Source organism: Hippocampus zosterae, chromosome 10 (assembly GCF_025434085.1).
Source record: "Hippocampus zosterae strain Florida chromosome 10, ASM2543408v3, whole genome shotgun sequence".
NCBI classification, from domain to species: domain Eukaryota; kingdom Metazoa; phylum Chordata; class Actinopteri; order Syngnathiformes; family Syngnathidae; genus Hippocampus; species Hippocampus zosterae.
In genome coordinates this window covers 5,028,015-5,048,533 of record NC_067460.1, presented here as the reverse complement: position 1 = coordinate 5,048,533, position 20,519 = coordinate 5,028,015, and the positions used below count along the sequence as shown (strand labels likewise).

Sequence of the window (20,519 nt, the reverse complement as noted above, 5' to 3'; positions counted from 1 at the left end):
AATTTTCTTCCGAAGAGACGTTCGTAATTAGAGGTACCGCTGTATTTCAAATATGATGAATCTTATATGATCTGGTTCTTTGTGTAGTCTATGCAACAAAAATATATGCAGCAGAGTGTTACTTGAATTGCCACTTGATGGTTTAAAACTAATATTATAATTTAAAAGAAAAAAAATTACCCGAAAATGCCAAAATATTTAATCAAGATCCCAAATATTCAGTATAGATGAAGAATGAAATAGACTGAGTACAAATAGCATTCTACTGAATAAATGATTCATGAAAGATCACAGCAGTCAAACTGAAATGCAGAAGGCAAAACAATTTCAAGTGATGTTGTTATTCTTACCCAGTGCGGTTGGCGTGACAATCCAAGTGAAGGTTCTGCTCTCCTCACTGCATAGACACACGCTGTATCGGCAGTTGTCGCAGTTTCTGAAGGTATACGTGTCCGACTGAGCTAGTGTCACTTTCACCTGCAAACACACGACAGCGACATATTTGCCAGTATTAGAAAGCAAACAATAGAATACAGCAGGTTCTTCAGGAGGATCTGATCTATCGAAGCATGAGGTGGAGGGAAGTTACAATTCAAAAGTCATCTGTGGCGCAAACACATGCCATTAACACCATTTAATGTGGAAAAAATTGCAAACTACAAAAGTCTGTGATCCAGGACAGACGCCAGTTTCCATCAAGGAACCAAATGAAATCTTTCCGAATCCTATCCAAGATGTTACTTCTTGAATGAATTGTTGATATTTATTTACCATGATGCACTTGGAGAGATAGTTGAAGACGGTGGCTTTGAGAGTAAAGACTTCCCCACGGATGACAGAGTAGGGCAGCGTGAGACTGATGAAGAAGGGCTGGAAGACTGTCAGCGCCGTGGTGGGCGCCACGCCGAAGCCCACAGACGAGACGCAGAAAGCTCCAGCGGCCCACTTGGTGATGGTGTCTGGGACGGTCTTCTCCACATTCACTGTACCCATGTCTCTAAACACACGCAGGCATTGCACGCACACCAAGTGGCTTTCGGCTTAGACCTCACAGAGCAACTTAACTTTTCATTAAAGTTGTGATTATCTTCCATTTGAACATATTTACCCAACAGAAACGAGGTCCCAGATCCATGTTTCTGGAAAGAAGGTCCTTATGGTCTCCTTCTTCTCCTCCTTAGTTTTCTCAACACTTTCTTTACCAGGGACCCGCATCACATTAAAGGCCATGGAAACCGGGGTGTCGTATTCTGCTCCGAAGATAAAAAAAAATTGCGGTACCTTTAAATAAGAATCAACCACAATCATCTGCCAAAACATACTTGCTGTCCATTACATTTGGATAAAAAGAGAACAATATCAGTGGAATGCATTCGCCTTGCATTTTCGCAGTTAAAGGAATGAAACTTTGTGTCCTTGCACAACAAAGCTGAGCATTTCGAGTTCCCCAGAAGAATGAAAATAATCAAAAACGATACATGGTAGGCTTCAAATGTCACACGTAACGACTTAATTCCTAAAAAAAATGGGCTCTGATGAGAAATCCACAAGCAGCTTGTGCTGCAACCTCACAAACTGAGATGAGTATATACTTGAGCAAACATACCAAAGTCCGCTTCCTCCAAATCAGCATATATATGTCGTTGACAGTTGTAGGGTTTCTTCACATCAGAATTTGTCGAAAGCTTGACTCCAATCCCCTGAAATAAGAGAGATAGATTTGTCAAGTCACAAAACAACAAAACGACTACCGTACTCCTACGCTGCTGAAGCAGCAGCAGCCAAAGAGGTCGCAGCAGAAGAAAAACGTCTTCCGCGTAAAGGCAACGCAATCTCGCAGCCAAGCTCTCTCAAGTCTCACAAGACTCTCAAGTCAGCATGCCGTCATTATTTCAGGCCGGAACTTATGGGTCGCACTCCATCCCTCATCGGCGAATGAAATGAAAAACACACACAGCTGATTGGTAAAATAAAAATAACGTGACAATGTCATTTCGTGAGACCGAAAGATATACAACACAGTTTTATTTTGCTTTATTCAGCTACGTGTCTGCTTGTTTAGTGCCTGCTTGTGATATAGTACCGGTAAGTACGTTCTTGATGCCGAGTGGCTATGGCCAACGGCAAACTAGGCTGGCCTGAAATAATGAAGCACGATGACTGACGTAATTATGTGCCCACCACTGCATGTTATTGTCGTATTTTGTTTCCCCACTTGTGTTAAGATCAGATCAAGGCTTCCTCTCTATTTTTCAATTTCCAATTTTTAAACAAAAAAAACCTGAAGATGAATCGTGACTGTTCAACGGAGGCAGTAACATCGCCTCTGAGTAGGTGGAGGAGAGCCTTTCAATGCATGAATGTTTGGAATCTGTGTGAGGGAAGATTTTAAAACTGCATGAAATTTGTCTCAAAATTAAATGCTCGCTGAGCCAGAAATGCACATTCAACAATTCACAAGCAGAATTGAATACGGTAATCCCTCGTTTATTGCGGGGGTTACGTTCCAAAAAGAACAAGTGCAAAGTGAAATCTGTGAAGTAGGATTTTTTTTTTTTTTTAAGCGTCTTGAGAGTTCAGGTTCTGTTCGGTTGTCTCAATGCATTGAAACGAGACAAGTCATTGGATAAATGCTGCTTTTGTCCCGCCCATTGGACGCTCAGTGTCTCTGGGAGTCTATGGACAGTGGGCATGCAGAAGCTCGGCTTTTCTTCATGCTGATTGGATGATCTCTCTCTGATGCTAAATCTCTTTTTGATTGATATGAGCCAATCATTGATCTTATTGTGCAGGCATCCTTTTCATTTATTTGAAAAGGAACAGAGAGTAGAATTCCTGTACTGTATAAATAAACATTATATGATGTAGCCCGAAATTGAGCTACCCCTCCTTGACAGACCAGCATCCGCCACTGATACAATGAAACCAAAGACCAAAAATTTGCAAAGGTAAATTTGGCAAGCTGTACAGAGACGAGGTGCGGAGACTGTTCACATCGATCAGTGCCTGAGCCAATCAGGTTGCAGAACACAATTCACTGTTTAAATAGCATTAAAAAACGGCACGAAAAAAAATCCGTGAAACAGTAAAGCCGCGTTAGAGCAAAGGATCACTGTAGTTCATAATTATAAGTTGTGATAATTGCATGGTAAATAAATAAATAAAAAACATAAAATTACAGATATATTTCTGAATCTGAAAAAAAACAAATAAATATCTTAGATAAAAATATTTGTGTTAAGGATTTCGAGACAAATCTCTCCCCCTACTTGTTTGTTTGTTTGTTTTATTATTACAAAGAGATTTCTTGTGCAACAAAGATGCACAAGATAGTGCACAGACTGTTCATATTTTTACAGATCATATTTACTGACTAACTAACCAGCAGGTAAATGTATCTGCACAAGCGATTTTCACAAGCGATCACGGCAATCAATGCAAACTTTGACAGTATGAGGATAAATTTTATCGAAGTACTTAACAACCAGAATACGGAGTCAACGCACAGCAATTTATTTAAACTTGCAAAGACTTTTGTGTTTGCAGGCTGGTTTCACTGTGGGAATGTACAGTATAGAATTAATCAAATATGGGACTTCATAGTATGAGAAGCCATGAAGCCAGATGATTCAATTCGGAAAATTATGGTTCTTTGGGCAAATACACTCAAACGTCCTTGTTAAGTCTTAATGTCATTATATCTGGTATCTTTGAGTTGAAAACGTTTGGTACGGATCCACGCAACACGAGGTAACCCACCGATTGCTCCACTTTGAAACATTCAATATGGCGGCGTCATTGAAAGACATTACGTCAAGGCGTGGTCTATGTACAGTATACTTGATGTCTAAAGTCGGGATGCTCAAATAATTCTAAGTGAAAAAAAATCTTCTGTCCACTGTGAATAAGAATGATGCAAACTAAAGGTAACAAATTCTCGCCTTTGGACACACTTGTTTTGCCCATGCTCACTTGTACCACTCAAACATGCAAATATACAAACACACAACAACTGGAGCATTCATGACACCTAAAGTGACACGGGGAAATAGACTATAGCAAACACCATTTTCAAATTAGAGCTTGCAATGGCAGGTCACAGATCGTAAATGGACCCGATGTGGCCCACAGGCCCGATACTGCATAGCTGCACTTGATAGGCACATTCCCGAAAAATAAAACTGATCAATATCAGTTACACTTGATGTAGCCTCCTTAAGTGTAAAGTCCAAAGCCTTACTTTGAAGATGCTGAAAACGTCATCTTTATGAGTGGTTGGTTCAAAGTAAAGGGAGCGCTTGCTTCTCCCTTCGTCGACATCCACCAACATCTCAGGTTCAGGCTCTGGTATGGGCCCAGGAAAGCAAGGATAAGGCTCATAGTCTTCAATTTCGTGCGAGTATCCCGACAGCTTCTGCAGAGGCAGCTGATTGTACACCTACACAGAGTTCAACACAATATGATCAAAACTCTGTAGCAAATAAGTGGAGTCTTATAAAAATAAAAAATCTAATACATTTGAACATTTCCGAGCAAGTGGGACAGAAAACTAATGGATGGATGACTACAAAATACGACTATTTTCCACACTAAAAGGCACACTGTATTATGAGGCGCACCTTCAATGAATGGCCTATTCTGTCTTTTTTTTTTCCAGATATTGGACGCACCGCACTATAAGACACAATCTACAATGTATCCACTAGATGGTGCTACGCTCAAGGAAATGCCAACAGAACTGTAGCAACACCACTTGAGTGAAGCGCGCCTTAGAAGTCCATAGTCCGCTGCTGTAAAACGTATTTAATAAAGCAGAGACACAGTTCACTTAACCATCAACAAGTTATAACATGGACTCATTAACGTCCGACTCTCTTGCCGCTGCTCTATTTCCATGTACAAATGCAAAATCTGATTGCCTTAAATTTGACCTGTGCGTTGTCAGCATGTCTCTAGCAAGGAGCCATTTTGTGGTCGACATATTACCGTAATAACCATACACAAGGCACATCGGATTTTAAGTCGCGCTGTGAGCTTTTAAGAAAATGGAAGGCTTTTAGGTGCGCCTTTTAGTGCGGAAAATACAGTAATACAAGTTTAAATGGCATTTTGTGTGGACAGAGATTTGTTTAGATAACTTGATGACCATATGATACAAAGGAAGCAAATCTTGGGTTTACGACAACATTCCATTATGACAGCGGTGATGTAACGTGAATGTGGTGTACATCAGTACAGTACAATGTTTTTTGGACATGGGAAGCATGCCAGTATGCCCAACAAGAACAGTCAAGGAAGAGTGAAATTGGACAGATTTAAACCCTAAAACTTCTCATTCTGAGGAAATTTGTTCGACTGTGCGTTTTCGATAAGTATTTTTTAGAAATTAGTGGATAAACAATGGGGGTGGGGAATGTCTTGGCATGAAGTAGAAGTTTCCTGACATAGCCAACTGTGAGTTCCCTCTCTGACTGCAGCAATAGGATGCTCTGGTCAATGGCTCGAACAGAGCACAAAGAGCCAGGCTGAGCCTGGAGTTTCAACGTTGTTTTCTCTGCTGGAAGCTCCTGGATGGACGGGAACTTAAGAGAAACCTGAACAGAAGACAACGGTTGGGGTCAGTGGCGATTTCAAATGATCTCTTGTTTAACAACATTTACAACATTAATTTCATTCAGAGGCTAAGTACATATAATTTGTCAATTGTGAATTTGATAGTCACCAGGTACAACCTTGTTTTTGAGACAGAGTTGGATGGGGAAGTCTTGGCTATCTGCCACAGCTTCGCCACCAGGCAACACAGTATAAACTAAAACTTGTGCAAAGGGCGCCAGGTCGATCGCTTGATGGAGGGGGATGGTCACCTCCCCTTTATTCACTGAGAGAGGCAAGAACAAGATGTTGCAGAATGAAACTTGTTTCAGGCAGGGAAAAAGGTTACTCTTAATGGTTTGAACTGAATAAAATTACATTAGAAATCATGTTTTACTCACAAACACATCCAAACAAGAGAATAAACCAAGCTAAAATGTTAATTATCCCCCCCAACACACACACAAATTGCCACATTCTGCTCTGCCTTGTTTTATTTGTGTTTCAGCACAAGCTGGAGAGTTGGGCGTGAATTCAGCGGTACACCCGTCTCGAGTCAGGCAATCAAGATTCAGTATATTTAAGAACTGCCAAGATCATGTCCCATGTCGGATTATTGCTCTTATATTTAAAAAAGTAAATAAATAAAAGCCTCGTCTCACCGCTCGGGTGGTGTCCGTCTCCCATTCAGCTCGGGTCCCCTTCCAGAGGCCAGGAAGCTTGAGGGTTCTGCGCAGTATTCTTGCTGTTCCCAGCACTGCGCTTTTCTGGACTGAGATGTCCGATGTTGTTCCCGGGATCTGTTGCAACCACTCATCTAGTTTGGGGGTCACTGCCCCAAGTACTCCGACCACCACAAGCACTACTGTCACCTTTACCTTCCAGGCTCTCTCCAGCTCCTCTCTGAGCCCTTGGTATTTCTCCAGTTTCTTGTGTTGCTTCTTTGTGATGTTTCCATCACTTGGGACCGCTACATCCACAACAACGGCTTTCCTCTGCCTGAAGATAGCTGGTTGGTTCGCCATTACCATCTTGTCAGTCTGGATCTGGAAGTCCCACAGGATCTTCGCTCGGTCATTCTCCACCACTTTCGGAGGCGTTTCCCATTCCTGAGCAGCCAGGATGAGTGCCTCTGTGCTGTCCTTCAGCCCAGCACTCTCTAGCCACTGATAGGACTTCTTGAGATCAGCCATTTAAGTTATGGTCCGGTGGTACATCCCGTTTCGGGGCTTGTCCTCCAATGATGGTCCCTCTTACAGCTCCTCATCCTCTGTTCCCCATTGTCTGAGACATTCTCTGAGTATGTCATCCATTGGAGCCTTCTCCTTGATGTATTCATGGAGCTTGTATGTTTCATCCTGGACAGTGGTTCTCACACTCACGAGTCACCGGCCTCCTTCCTTACGGCTTGCGTACAATCTCAGGGTGCTGGATTTGGGATGGCACCCTCCATGCATGGTTAGGAGCTCCCGGGTCTTAATATCCATGGTCTGAATCTCTTCCTTTGGCCATCTTATTACTCCTGCAGGGTATCTGATCACTGGCAGGGCAAAGCTGTTTATTGCCCGGGTCTTGTTCTTGCCATTGAGCTGGCTTCTTAGGACTTGCCTCACCCGCTGGAGGTATTTGTCTCTCTCTGCTTTCCTTGTTGCCAGTTTGAGGTTGCCATTAGTTTGTGGTATAACGAGGTACTTGTAGCTGTCCTCAATGTCTGCTATTGTTCCGTCAGGGAGTGACACCCCTTCAGTGTGGACTACCTTGCCTCGCTTAGTCACCATCCGACTACATTTCTCAAGTCCGAATGACATCCCAATGTCACTGCTGTAGATCCCGGTTGTGTGGATAAGGGAGTCTCTGTCCCTTTCGCTCTTAGCATACAGCTTTAGGTCATCCATGTATAGGCAGTGACTGATCGTATCTCAATTTTTGAGGCGGTATCCATAGCCAGTCTTGGAGATTACTTGGCTTAGGGCAGGGGTGCCCAAACTTTTTGGACCAAAGATCGACTTTTCGTTTAACCAACCTGAACTGTACATAAAGCAAACTCTGAATGAGAATAATGACGATTAAAGATACAGCGCAACAGCTCTGATCACAAGCTGCAATTGCAGACTGCTGAGCGCTAACAACTTCCGCTGACGTAGGTCACATACCACCGTAGGTTAAAGATTTACCTGCTTTATTTTATTTTATTTACAAAATATTTTTGGGGGAAATGAGACTGATGGGATGATTAGGGTGCAGTGTACATTAACACAAAAAATATATTACTAACATGTACAAAGACACAAAAATGTTTTTTTTTTATCTTTCGGATCTAAAAATGAGAGTCGTCACCTTACCGTGGTGGAGGGGTTTGTGTGTCCCAATGATCCTAGAAGCTAAGTTGTATGGGGCTTTATGCCCCTGGCAGGGTCACCCATGGCAAACAGGTTCTAGGGGAGGGGCCAGACAAAGCACGGCTCAAAGACCCCTATGATGAATGAAATAAATGGATCTAGGTTTCCCTTGCCCGGACGCGGGTCACCGGGGCCCCCCTCTGGAGCCAGGCCTGGAGGTGGGGCTCGTTGGCAAGCGCCTGGTGGCCGGGCCTACACCCATGGGGCCCGGTCGGGCACAGCCCGAATAGGCAACGTGGGTCCCCCTTCCCATGGACTCACCACCCATGAGAGGGGCCAAAGGGGTCGGGTGCTATGTGAGCTGGGCGGCAGCCAAAGGCGGGGACCCTGGCGGTCCGATCCTCGGCTGCAGAAGCTAGCTCTTGGGACATGGAATGTCACCTCTCTGGCAGGGAAGGAGCCCGAGCTGGTGTGTGAGGCAGAGAATTTCCGACTGGATATAGTCGGACTTGCCTCCACACACAGCCTGGGTTCTGGTACCAGTTCTCTCGAGAGGGGTTGGACTCTCTTCCACTCTGGAGTTGCTCACGGTGAGAGGCGCAGAGCAGGTGTGGGCATACTCATTGCCCCCCGGCTAAATGCCTGTACATTGGGGTTCACACCGGTAGACGAGAGGGTTGCCTCCCTCCGCCTTCGGGTGGGTGGACGGGTCCTGACTGTTGTTTGTGCATATGCACCAAACAGCAGCTCAGCATACCCACCCTTTTTGGAGTCCTTGGAGGGTGTGCTGGAGAGTACTCCTGCTGGGGACTCCCTTGTTCTGCTGGGGGACTTCAATGCTCACGTGGGCAATGACAGTGAGACCTGGAGGGGCGTGATTGGGAGGAACGGCCCCCCCGATCTGAACCCGAGTGGTGTTTTGTTATTGGACTTCTGTGCTCGTCACGGATTGTCCATAACGAACACCTTGTTCAAACATAAGGGTGTCCATATGTGCACTTGGCACCAGGACACCCTAGGTCGCAGTTCGATGATCGACTTTGTTGTTGTATCATCGGATTTGCGGCCGCATGTTCTGGACACTCGGGTGAAGAGAGGGGCGGAGCTGTCAACTGATCACCACCTGGTGGTGAGTAGGCTCCGATGGTGGGGGAAGATGCCGGTCCGTCCTGGCAGACCCAAACGTATAGTGAGGGTTTGTTGGGAGCGTCTGGCGGAATCTCCTGTCAGAAGGAGTTTCAACTCCCACCTCCGACAGAGCTTTTCCCATGTTCCGGGGGAGGCGGGGGACATTGAGCCCGAGTGGACCATGTTCCGTGCCTCTATTGTTGAGGCGGCCAATCTGAGTTGTGGCCGTAAGGTGGTTGGTGCCTGTCGTGGCGGCAACCCCCGTACTCGCTGGTGGACATCAGCAGTAAGGGATGCCGTCAAGTTGAAGAAGGAGTCCTATCGAGCCTTTATGGCCAGTGGGACCCCAGGGGCAGCTCACGGGTATCGACTGGCCAAGCGGACCGCGGCTTCGGTGGTCGCCGAGGCAAAAACCCGAGCGTGGGAAGAGTTCGGTGAGGCCATGGAAGCCGACTTCCGGACGGCTTCGAGGAAATTCTGGTCCACCATCCGACGTCTCAGGAGGGGGAAGCAGTGCACCACTAACACTGTGTACAGTGGGGATGGGGCGCTGCTGACTTCGACTCGGGACGTTGTGAACCGGTGGGCAGAGTACTTCGAAGACCTCCTCAACTCCACCAACACGCCTTCCTTGGAGGAAGCAGAGCCTGGGGACTCTGAGGTGGGCTCTCCTATCTCTGTGGTTGAAGTCACCGATGTGGTTAAAAAGCTCCTCGGTGGCAGGGCCGCAGGGGTGGATGAGATCCGCCCGGAGTTCCTCAAGGCTCTGGATGTTGTGGGGCTGTCCTGGTTGACACGCCTCTGCAACATCGCGTGGTCAACAGGGAGAGTGCCTCAGGATTGGCAGACCGGGGTGGTAGTCCCTCTTTTTAAAAAGGGGACCGGAGGGTGTGTTCCAACTACAGAGGGATCACACTCCTCAGCCTCCCTGGTAAGGTCTATTCAGGGGTGCTGGAGAGGAGGGTCCGTCGGGAAGTCGAGCCTCAGATTGAGGAGGAGCAGTGTGGTTTTCGTCCCGGCCGTGGAACAGTGGACCAGCTCTACACCCTTAGCAGGGTTCTCGAGGGTATGTGGGAATTCGCCCAACCAGTCTACATGTGTTTTGTGGACTTGGAGAAGGCGTTTGACCGTGTCCCTCGGGGAGTTCTGTGGGGGGTGCTTCGTGGGTATGGGGTACCGAACCCCCTGATACGGGCTGTTCGGTCACTATACCACCGATGTCAGAGTTTGGTTCGCATTGCCGGCAGTAAGTCGGAATCGTTTCCAGTGGGGGTAGGACTCCGCCAAGGCTGCCCTTTGTCGCTGATTCTGTTCATAACCTTTATGGACAGAATTTCTAGGCGCAGCCGAAGCGTTGAGGGGGTCCGTTTTGGGGGCCGCAGTATTGCATCCCTGCTTTTTGCAGATGATGTGGTGCTGTTGGCTCCTTCAAACGGGGCTCTCCAACTCTCACTGGAGCGTTTCACAGCCGAGTGTGAAGCGGTTGGGATGAAAATCAGCACCTCCAAATCTGAAACTATGGTCCTCAGTCGGAAAAGGGTGGAGTGCCCCCTCCGGGTCGGGGAGGAGATCTTGCCCCAAGTGGAGGAGTTCAAGTATCTTGGGGTCTTGTTCACGAGTGGGGGTAGGAGGGAGCGGGAGATCGACAGGCGGATCGGTGCAGCGTCTGCTGTGATGCGGACGTTGTATCGGTCTGTCGTGGTGAAGAAGGAGCTGAGCCAAAGGGCGAAGCTCTCAATTTACCGGTCGATCTACGTCCAACCCTCATCTATGGTCACAAGCTATGGGTCGTGACCGAAAGAACGAGATCGCGGATACAAGCGGCTGAAATGAGTTTTCTCCGCAGGGTGTCCGGGCTCTCCCTTAGAGATAAGGTGAGAAGCTCAGTCATCCGGGAGGGGCTCAGAGTCGAGCCGCTTCTCCTCCACATCGAGAGGAGCCAGATGAGGTGGCTTGGGCATCTGATTCGGATGCCTCCTGAGCGCCTCCCTGGTGAGGTGTTCCGGTCATGTCCCACCGTGAGGAGACCCCGAGGAAGACCCAGGACACGCTGGAGAGACTATGTCACCCAGCTTGCCTGGGAACGATTCGGGATCCCCCGGGGAGAGCTGGAAGAAGTAGCTAGGGAGAGGGAAGTCTGGGCTTCCCTGCTAAAGCTGTTGCCCCCGCGACCCGGCCCCGGATAAGCGGTAGATGATGGATGGATGGATGGATGGTTTATTTTCTCCTCTCCATCTTTCGGATCTAATTGGGACGAGTCCTAGATCTACTGGTCGATCAGGATCGACGTAATGGGCACCACCCCTGGCTTAGGTGGTTCAGTCCTATGCAGAACAGCAATGGGGAGAGTGCATCATCTTTGTCTACGCCACATTTGATGAACACTTGGGTAAGTGGCTTGCCATTGGCTTCAAGTGTGGTTTTCCACATCCTCATCAAGTTTGAAACGAAGGCTCTTAGGGTCTTGTTCGGCTGATACAACTCCAGGCATTCAGTGATCCATGTATGAGGCATTGAGTCATAGGCTTTATTGCAATCAATCCTGGGTGAGTCCCAAGCTTCAGCAACTGGTTTATTTGTGCTGCTTGGTGCTCATGGATTTCTGCGAGTTTCTTTCGCCAGTAGGTGTGGACCATGTCCGAGCCTGGTACTGTCCAGTTTTTCATGTCTGAGACTCTTTCCTGTGTAATTGCCACTATTATGGCAACTGGGTTCTGTTCAGGGAGGTTACTGTGCTGCTCTCTCAGGGTCACCAGCCATTTTGCACTGCTGTTATGTGCGACCTCCTTCTCCCACATGCCTTTCCAGTACCTTACAGTTTCCAGTCTTGGTGGATCTGTGAACGCAAGTGGGGCTGCACCGGGGTAAACACGCTTCTCTTTAGTCAGCAGCTTTTTACGTGTGAACGCTCCACAAAATTTGCACCGGTGTAAGAATATTGCAACAAAATACGTCGGTGCAGCACCGATGCGTGTGAACACCCCTATAGATGAAACTACCACAAGTCTTTTGAATGTGGAAGGAGACCAGCCTAGCTTGTGATAACCGATGCAAGAACAGTTAAATGAATTCAAATTAGATTACCTGTGCCCACTGTAACAGCCACTGGAAGACGACCATGCTGCACAATTGCTCCTTTAGACATCACCTAAGTACACATAAATTCAAAGTGTGACTTTACCCACACTGACATTTGAAACTTGTGTGTATTGAGTTTGCTTTTTACACAGTAATAGAAATACTAGTACAGACTGAAGTTGCCAATACTGAGAACGACTGAACTCACCAAGTAGAAAAAGTCTAAGTTCTCTTGTCTCTTCTCTAGCTCCTGTCCCTGAATGATGTACCGAGCTTGAACCGTGGCGTCTTTGTCACAGGGGATCTTACCGCTGACCTGCATGAGCTTCAGAAAACTACTACTCTTTGAGTAGAATGCTGATACGCCATGGTAGGCTGCCCTGTATTCGGGTCTCTGTATATTTGGTGAATACGGCTCATCGTCATCAACCAGTTTGGACTTGGCCTATTAACACAAAAACAAGACAATGGTGAGATTCTAAGCCACCGGCAAATTTCGGGTAAGCCGAGTCAACTTTGATCACTTCTTAACTTGTTTTTTTCTAATATATCCTTCCATTCAAAACATTGCAGTTATCCAATGGCAATTCAATTTTGGATACATCAACAACTTATTGTTGGGCCGGTAGGGTGGTCATCATCTGAATGCAGCACATACGATGCATATTTTAAACAGTTTAAATCAGTTTTCCAGAGTCGTTAAATCCCTAGCCGGTGCATGAATATTAAAAATAAAGAGAAGTTTTCTTCTGGCGGCCGACAGACACAAGAAAGCCACTGTTCTCAAGTTCTATAATTTATTAATTTTATGATTCAACATCTGTTTAATGTTCTTCTAATGATTTGTTACATTTATAATCCTGTTGGGTACATAGTTGCAAGACAACAGAAAGTTATCATTTTAATAGTATCCATCCATCCATCCATCATCTACCGCTTATCCGGGGCCGGGTCGCGGGGGCAACAGCTTTAGCAGGGAAGCCCAGACTTCCCTCTCCCTAGCTACTTCTTCCAGCTCTCCCCGGGGATCCCGAATCGTTCCCAGGCAAGCTGGGTGACATAGTCTCTCCAGCGTGTCCTGGGTCTTCCTCGGGGTCTCCTCCCGGTGGGACATGACCGGAACACCTCACCGGGGAGGCGCTCAGGAGGCATCCGAATCAGATGCCCAAGCCACCTCATCTGGCTCCTCTCGATGTGGAGGAGAAGCGGCTCGACTCTGAGCCCCTCCCGGATGACTGAGCTTCTCACCTTATCTCTAAGGGAGAGTCCGGACACCCTGCGGAGAAAACTCATTTCAGCCGCTTGTATCCGGGATCTCGTTCTTTCGGTCACGACCCATAGCTCGTGACCATAGGTGAGGGTTGGGACGTAGATCGACCGGTAAATTGAGAGCTTCGCCCTTTGGCTCAGCTCCTTCTTCACCACGACAGACCGATACAACGTCCGCATCACAGCAGACGCTGCACCGATCCGCCTGTCGATCTCCCGCTCCCTCCTACCCCCACTCGTGAACAAGACCCCAAGATACTTGAACTCCTCCACTTGGGGTAAGATCTCCTCCCCGACCCGGAGGGGGCACTCCACCCTTTTCCGACTGAGGACCATGGTTTCAGATTTGGAGGTGCTGATTTTCATCCCAACCGCTTCACACTCGGCTGCGAAACGCTCCAGTGAGAGTTGGAGAGCCCCGTTTGAAGGAGCCAACAGCACCACATCATCTGCAAAAAGCAGGGATGTAATACTGAGGCCCCCAAAACGGACCCCCTCAACGCTTCGGCTGCGCCTAGAAATTCTGTCCATAAAGGTTATGAACAGAATCGGCGACAAAGGGCAGCCTTGGCGGAGTCCTACCCTCACTGGAAACGATTCCGACTTACTGCCGGCAATGCGAACCAAACTCTGACATCGGTGGTATAGTGACCGAACAGCCCGTATCAGGGGGTTCGGTACCCCATACCCACGAAGCACCCCCCACAGAACTCCCCGAGGGACACGGTCAAACGCCTTCTCCAAGTCCACAAAACACATGTAGACTGGTTGGGCGAATTCCCACATACCCTCAAGGACCCTGCTAAGGGTGTAGAGCTGGTCCACTGTTCCACGGCCGGGACGAAAACCACACTGCTCCTCCTCAATCTGAGGCTCGACTTCCTGACGGACCCTCCTCTCCAGCACCCCTGAATAGACCTTACCAGGGAGGCTGAGTAGTGTGATCCCTCTGTAGTTGGAACACACCCTCCGGTCCCCCTTTTTAAAAAGAGGGACTACCACCCCGGTCTGCCAATCCAGAGGCACTCTCCCTGTTGACCACGCGATGTTGCAGAGGCGTGTCAACCAGGACAGCCCCACAACATCCAGAGCCTTGAGGAACTCCGGGCGGATCTCATCCACCCCTGGGGCCTTGCCACCGAGGAGCTTTTTAACCACATCGGTGACTTCAACCACAGAGATAGGAGAGCCCACCTCAGAGTCCCCAGGCTCTGCTTCCTCCAACGAAGGCGTGTTGGTGGAGTTGAGGAGGTCTTCGAAGTACTCTGCCCACCGGTTCACAACGTCCCGAGTCGAAGTCAGCAGCGCCCCATCCCCACTGTACACAGTGTTAGTGGTGCACTGCTTCCCCCTCCTGAGACGTCGGATGGTGGACCAGAATTTCCTCGAAGCCGTCCGGAAGTCGGCTTCCATGGCCTCACCGAACTCTTCCCACGCTCGGGTTTTTGCCTCGGCGACCACCGAAGCCGCGGTCCGCTTGGCCATTCGATACCCGTCAGCTGCCTCTGGGGTCCCACAGGCCATAAAGGCTCGATAGGACTCCTTCTTCAGCTTGACGGCATCCCTTACTGCTGGTGTCCACCAGCGAGTACGGGGATTGCCGCCACGACTGGCACCAACCACCTTACGGCCACAACTCAGATTGGCCGCCTCAACAATAGAGGCACGGAACATGGTCCACTCGGACTCAATGTCCCCCGTCTCCCCCGGAACATGGGAAAAGCTCTGTCGGAGGTGGGAGTTGAAACTCCTTCTGACAGGGGATTCCGCCAGACGCTCCCAACAAACCCTCACAATACGTTTGGGTCTGCCAGGACGGACCGGCATCTTCCCCCACCATCGGAGCCTACTCACCACCAGGTGGTGATCAGTTGACAGCTCCGCCCCTCTCTTCACCCGAGTGTCCAGAACATGCGGCCGCAAATCCGATGATACAACTACAAAGTCGATCATCGAACTGCGGCCTAGGGTGTCCTGGTGCCAAGTGCACATATGGACACCCTTATGTTTGAACAAGGTGTTCGTTATGGACAATCCGTGACGAGCACAGAAGTCCAATAACAAAACACCACTCGGGTTTTGATCAGGGGGGCCGTTCCTCCCAATCACGCCCCTCCAGGTATCACTGTCATTGCCCACGTGAGCATTGAAGTCCCCCAGCAGAACAATGGAGTCCCCAGCAGGAGTACTCTCCAGCACACCCTCCAAGGACTCCAAAAAGGGTGGGTATGCTGAGCTGCTGTTTGGTGCATTTTAATAGTAGCTTTTAGCTAATCTGAATATTTACAAATCACCTCGATACTCTGACAGAACTTGTCAATATTGCTTAACCACTGTGAAAACCTGCTTTTCATCCCTGTAAAACCGTTCTCTTGCCTCCTTCTTTTGTGATGATGAGAGGAAAGGAGGTGGCAGTGGCACAGCGGAGGGGTGTCGAATCAGTGACGTGCCTCTGTTATCAAATACCTACTCCCCAAAAATGTTTCTTCCCAAATTTTTGGCGGCGCTTCGGCGCAGCACCTGTTATGCCACGCATATGGTGGATTTCCCCCCTTTTTGAGACACTGGTCACAAACCTTAAGGCTCACATGGTCCTTCCAGTTGCTGGTGTCCAATGAAAACGAGGCGACGCCTTTTGTGTTTGTGGTGAGTGTTAAGTTGACTGAGTCCGGGGCAAATAAGTACACAGGTTCATTGGCAACGGGTTTTTTGTCCGGACCAGTCATTTTGATCTGCAAACAACAATGAGGACAAAAGTTAAGCCATTTAAGATTTCAGATGGACAAACCTGAAAATAGTCCCTTAAATGGCCAGGAAAATGAAACATGTCTACATTATGCATGTCAGCAATGTAATATTAGGGGTGTGGTCAAGTACGGTCGGGTCTGGTTAGCGCTTTGGTTTCTTGGACACTATCCTGGCTACTTAAAAGCAGGCGGTGGCATACCATTAGGGCCTTCAAAGCCTTTTCTGCTGGCACAGACGTACTCACGCTTGCCACATCTCGTTCTTTCGTTCACAAACCATAGCTCGTGACCAAAGGTGAGGGTTGAAACGTAGATCGACTGGAAAATAGATAGCTTCGCCTTTTGGATCAGCTCCTTCTTCAACGCGACAGACTGATACAAACTCCGCATCACAGCAGACGCTGCACCGAGCCGCATGTCAATCTTTCGTTCCCTCCTGCCCTCCCTTGTGAACAAGACCTCAAGATACTTAAACTCCTCCACTTGTGGTAAGATCTCATCCCCGACCTGGAGAAAATACTGCAGCCTTGTCCGACCGTTTCAGACTTGGAGTTGCTGATTTTCATCCCAACCTCTTCAAACTCTGCTACGAACTACTCCATTGAGAGTTGGAAATCCTGGTTCGAAGAAGCCCAGAGCACCCATATCATCTGTAAAAAGCAGATGTGCAACACTGACGCCACCAAAGCAGAGCCCCTCAGTAACTCGCCTGCGCTTGGTAATTCTGTCCATATAATATTCTAAACAGAATTGTGGCAAAGGGCAGCCGTGGCGGAGTTACACCCTCATTGGAAACTAATCCGATTTCCTGCCGTTAGTGTGAAATAAACTCTGACATCGGTGGCATAGTGACGGAACAGGGGGTTCGGTGCCCAATACCCCTGGTGCACCTGCCACAGACTCCTTGATGGACAAGGTCAAACGCCTTCTCCAAGTCCACAAAGCCCATGTAGACTGGTTGGGCGAGTTCCCATGCACCATCAAGGACGCTGCTAAGGGTCTTTAGCTGGTTCAATGTTTCACGGCCGGGACGAAAACCAGACGGCTCATGCTGAATCTGAGGCTCAACTTCCCAATGGACCCACCTCTGCAACATTGCTGGAAACACCTTACAAGGTAGGCTGGGGAGTGGGATCCCTTTGTAGTCGGAACACACCCTCCGGTCCCCCTTCATAAAAAGAGGGAGCACCACCCTCTTTTCCACGCAACGTTGCAGAGGCGTGTCAACCAGGTCAGCCCCACAACAACCAGAGCCTTGAGGAACTCCGGGCAGATCTCATCAAACCGGGACTTTGCCACCGAGGAGCTTTTTAACCACCTCACGGTTACGGTCATTCAAATCTATCACAGTGGGGTATTAATGAAAAACATTGTCATCTCTCACATCTCTGGATTTGACCTGAATTTCTTCACTGCTTTAAGGTGCAATTTGTCCTTTGGCTTATTGGTTGGACTTGGTTTCCTGTTGGCTTTTACAACTATTCAAAAAGAGTGAGTACCTTTCCCTCAAATGGGATGCCAGGCTTGTACGCTTCAGGTACATCTTCAAAAGTGACTGTTCTGATAACAGCACTGAAGTGTGTCCGCCCTGTGCCTTTCAGGATCACGCCTAAATGGGAAATAGGGTAATCAATTAGAACCAGTTCTCAAGTCATGTTGGTAACGAGATGGTCAGTAAAATATTTCAATTTACCTGTGCCATGCTCTTCCAGTTCAGCAGCCACCACAAAACTATCTTCATAAGTATTCTTGTTGAGGGCAAAATCTGTCATGCTCACCGTTTCTGTAGCACAGCCACTAAGATCGGTCTGGAAGAGAGTCACAACTTTTTAGACAAATGCAGTTCATGTATTTACACGAAGGCACAGACAATAGAAGTTGGAGGTCAGCTACTCACTGTCAGTTTATATGTCTTGCAGATGTTTGGCTTCGATTCAAAATGCCAGTAAAAGCGAACAGCATTCCGACAAAACACCGCCTTGACTGTACCAACAACTGGCTTTCCGTAAGTGTATCTGCACATAGAAGCAAAAGTTATTTTCTTTATTATTACTTATGTAACTCACAGTAATTGTGATTGTTTTTCAGAAATTAATTACATTGAAATAGCATGAGTTTCAGGGCTCTATACAAGACATTTTAATCTCTTCAGTTTAAAAATCTTTCTCTAGCTTTCTTCCTTTTTATAAAAACAAATGAGGATGAGCAAATGGAATCAGATTAAAACACTTACTTCCCACAAACCTTCAGCGTAACCTGCTGGTCCAAGATTGAAATCACACTCGGGAGGTGAACAGTTACCTCAAATTTGGGCAAAACTAAATCATGAACAAGAATAAATGCTCATGAAACAAGAAGGAAGGTTAAGCAAGCACAAGCATTTCGTCGCAACTATAGCAGACCATATTCCTTGATGTCAAAGCTGTGGGAGATTTTCTCTCCTTTGTCAGTGGTGGCGGTAATGACGTAGGTTCCTTGTGTTGCCTCCTCAATCATGGGATGGGAAAGATCAAGGATTCCCGCTGAAACAAATTTATCCAACCACTGAGCAATCCGATTGGAATTGGGGTCCTACATGGACAGACAGACAAAAGACAAATGTGTGATGACTGACCCTCTGTCATTGTGGAGTTGCAAGTGACCATCACACCATCACAACTTGAAAAAGGACAGCACAATTCTTTTAACTTCATGTGACTCGTGATCAGTAAGAATTCCAGCTTTGATCATTGTCGAATGAAAAAAAAGCTTACATTCTTGGCCCTCTGTGTTGTGCCAAGACCATATCAACATATGCATGCATAATTTTTTGAAATTCATCTACCAATGATCCATTGAAGTCCCTCTTTAAGTGACACACCCACCATATTATGTTTCAAATGAGAAATTTTCACTGTTCCTCTCAGCCACTCAAGAGAACATCGTGTGTCAGTGTGGCTCAAAACGGCGATTCTTACCTGAAGGTCCACCACTGTGTACTGAAAAAGAACAAAGAAGTCAAACTTATTAGGTGCTCGTTATCACGTCACATACACACATACGTGCATCCAACGTTTCGAGGTGTCAAATTATCACGTTAATTGTGATTCATTAATTACAGTCTTATTTCGCGCATTGTGTTTTTCACTCGCATTAATCTAAATTTTAATCTCTAAATTTATTGTTTCTGTAGGTGGGTTGCCTTTTTACAGTATCTCTTTTTAATGTGTTGGCTTCCTGTGTTCGAGTTGTTGAGTGTGGGAAAACTACTGTCAGTCACAGCCTGAAGCAGACATTGATTGACCGTCATTATGTTTGGGCTTATTTGGCAAAAACTGACTGGCTCCCATTGGAGTTGGGCGGGCTAAGTAAGCAGCGGTGAGGGGAGGAGAGGTGAAAATGGAGGAGCATGTTAGAGTTCTCGGCACAATGAATGGACAATTTACATTCCAAAAACACTCTGACGGCACTATTGATAAAGGTAGAGTGGTGTGCCTAATTTGTAAGGAGTTTGCTTACCACCGAAACAGCTCAATTTTAGCCTCCTACATCATTGCAAAGGACATCGCAAGTGCAGATCTGGCGAACGTTAACCCCGAAAGTGTAATCATTAGAGGAAGCCATAGCAAAGCTTTTCGCCAAACTAAACTTGAGGAGAACATGAGGCATGAGGCATAGCTGTTGTGTCCTCTGTAGCCTATTCGAAGTGGTTAATGTTTATTTCAGTACTTTATTTTGTCATGATGAACAGTGTTATTTCTGAAATGCTAACTTACAGCAGTGTGATTTAAGGGTCTGTTTTATTTATTATCTGAAGCAAGTTCCGTGTTCAGTACTTGTATTGCTCAGAAGAGTGTTCTTACTTTTTTTGATATGTTAACCTAAGCACTTTTTATGGAGCTGGTGTCCTCTTTTAATTTTATTTTGTAATTGTTTGGAGATTTACAAAAACAAAACGGTGATATTCCCCTGGTGGTCAAAACTAAACATTGCAGTAAGATTTGGGATTAGTGTCAAATACAGCAGAAAGCTGCGATTGGCTGGCAACCAATTCAGGGTGTCCCCCGCCTACTGCCCGAAGACAGCTGGGATAGGCTCCAGCACCCCCCGCGACCCTAATGAGGATCAAGCGGCTCGGAAGAGGAATGAATGAATGAATACAGCAGAAAGTAAATGGTTTGGACTGCATCTGTTCAAGTCTGTATAAAAACAAATACTTTATAATCCCACTTTTTTGTGATGTGAATCTTTTCATCTGCCACAAAGCTCAATAATGTAATAAATTTTAAAAGAAAATAGCAGTTTTCTCAGCAATGTTTACATGAGATTAAAATAAAGATTAATTAGGCCAATTAATTACAGATCATAATTAATCTCACTATTTTCT

At 47.0% G+C, this 20,519-nt stretch overlaps 2 protein-coding genes across 4 annotated transcripts in view; one reads left to right on the top strand and one right to left on the bottom strand.

Moving 5' to 3' along the window:
* The window catches only part of LOC127609111 (alpha-2-macroglobulin), a 118,472-nt gene that overhangs the window by 37,794 nt on the left and 60,159 nt on the right, over nucleotides 1-20,519 (bottom strand). For 2 of the 3 annotated variants that reach the window (XM_052078835.1, XM_052078834.1), the window contains exons 5-20: nucleotides 19,111-19,131; nucleotides 18,556-18,724; nucleotides 18,387-18,471; nucleotides 18,051-18,168; nucleotides 17,847-17,961; nucleotides 17,653-17,762; nucleotides 15,983-16,138; nucleotides 12,346-12,582; nucleotides 12,144-12,207; nucleotides 5,733-5,878; nucleotides 5,445-5,594; nucleotides 4,241-4,438; nucleotides 1,607-1,700; nucleotides 1,109-1,253; nucleotides 772-997; nucleotides 351-477 (exon numbers count right to left, since the gene is read on the bottom strand). In XM_052078835.1, the coding sequence (XP_051934795.1) occupies nucleotides 351-477; nucleotides 772-997; nucleotides 1,109-1,253; nucleotides 1,607-1,700; nucleotides 4,241-4,438; nucleotides 5,445-5,594; nucleotides 5,733-5,878; nucleotides 12,144-12,207; nucleotides 12,346-12,582; nucleotides 15,983-16,138; nucleotides 17,653-17,762; nucleotides 17,847-17,961; nucleotides 18,051-18,168; nucleotides 18,387-18,471; nucleotides 18,556-18,724; nucleotides 19,111-19,131 (2,161 nt within the window). The remainder of the gene's footprint in view (nucleotides 1-350; nucleotides 478-771; nucleotides 998-1,108; nucleotides 1,254-1,606; nucleotides 1,701-4,240; nucleotides 4,439-5,444; nucleotides 5,595-5,732; nucleotides 5,879-12,143; nucleotides 12,208-12,345; nucleotides 12,583-15,982; nucleotides 16,139-17,652; nucleotides 17,763-17,846; nucleotides 17,962-18,050; nucleotides 18,169-18,386; nucleotides 18,472-18,555; nucleotides 18,725-19,110; nucleotides 19,132-20,519) is intronic. The other variant, XM_052078836.1, reaches the window with a different exon arrangement.
* Nucleotides 7,623-20,519, top strand: part of LOC127609257 (uncharacterized) — a 123,811-nt gene continuing 110,914 nt past the window's right edge. The window contains exon 1 of the mRNA XM_052079100.1: nucleotides 7,623-8,539. Within this exon, the coding sequence (XP_051935060.1) occupies nucleotides 8,068-8,539 (472 nt within the window). The 5' untranslated portion in view covers nucleotides 7,623-8,067. The remainder of the gene's footprint in view (nucleotides 8,540-20,519) is intronic.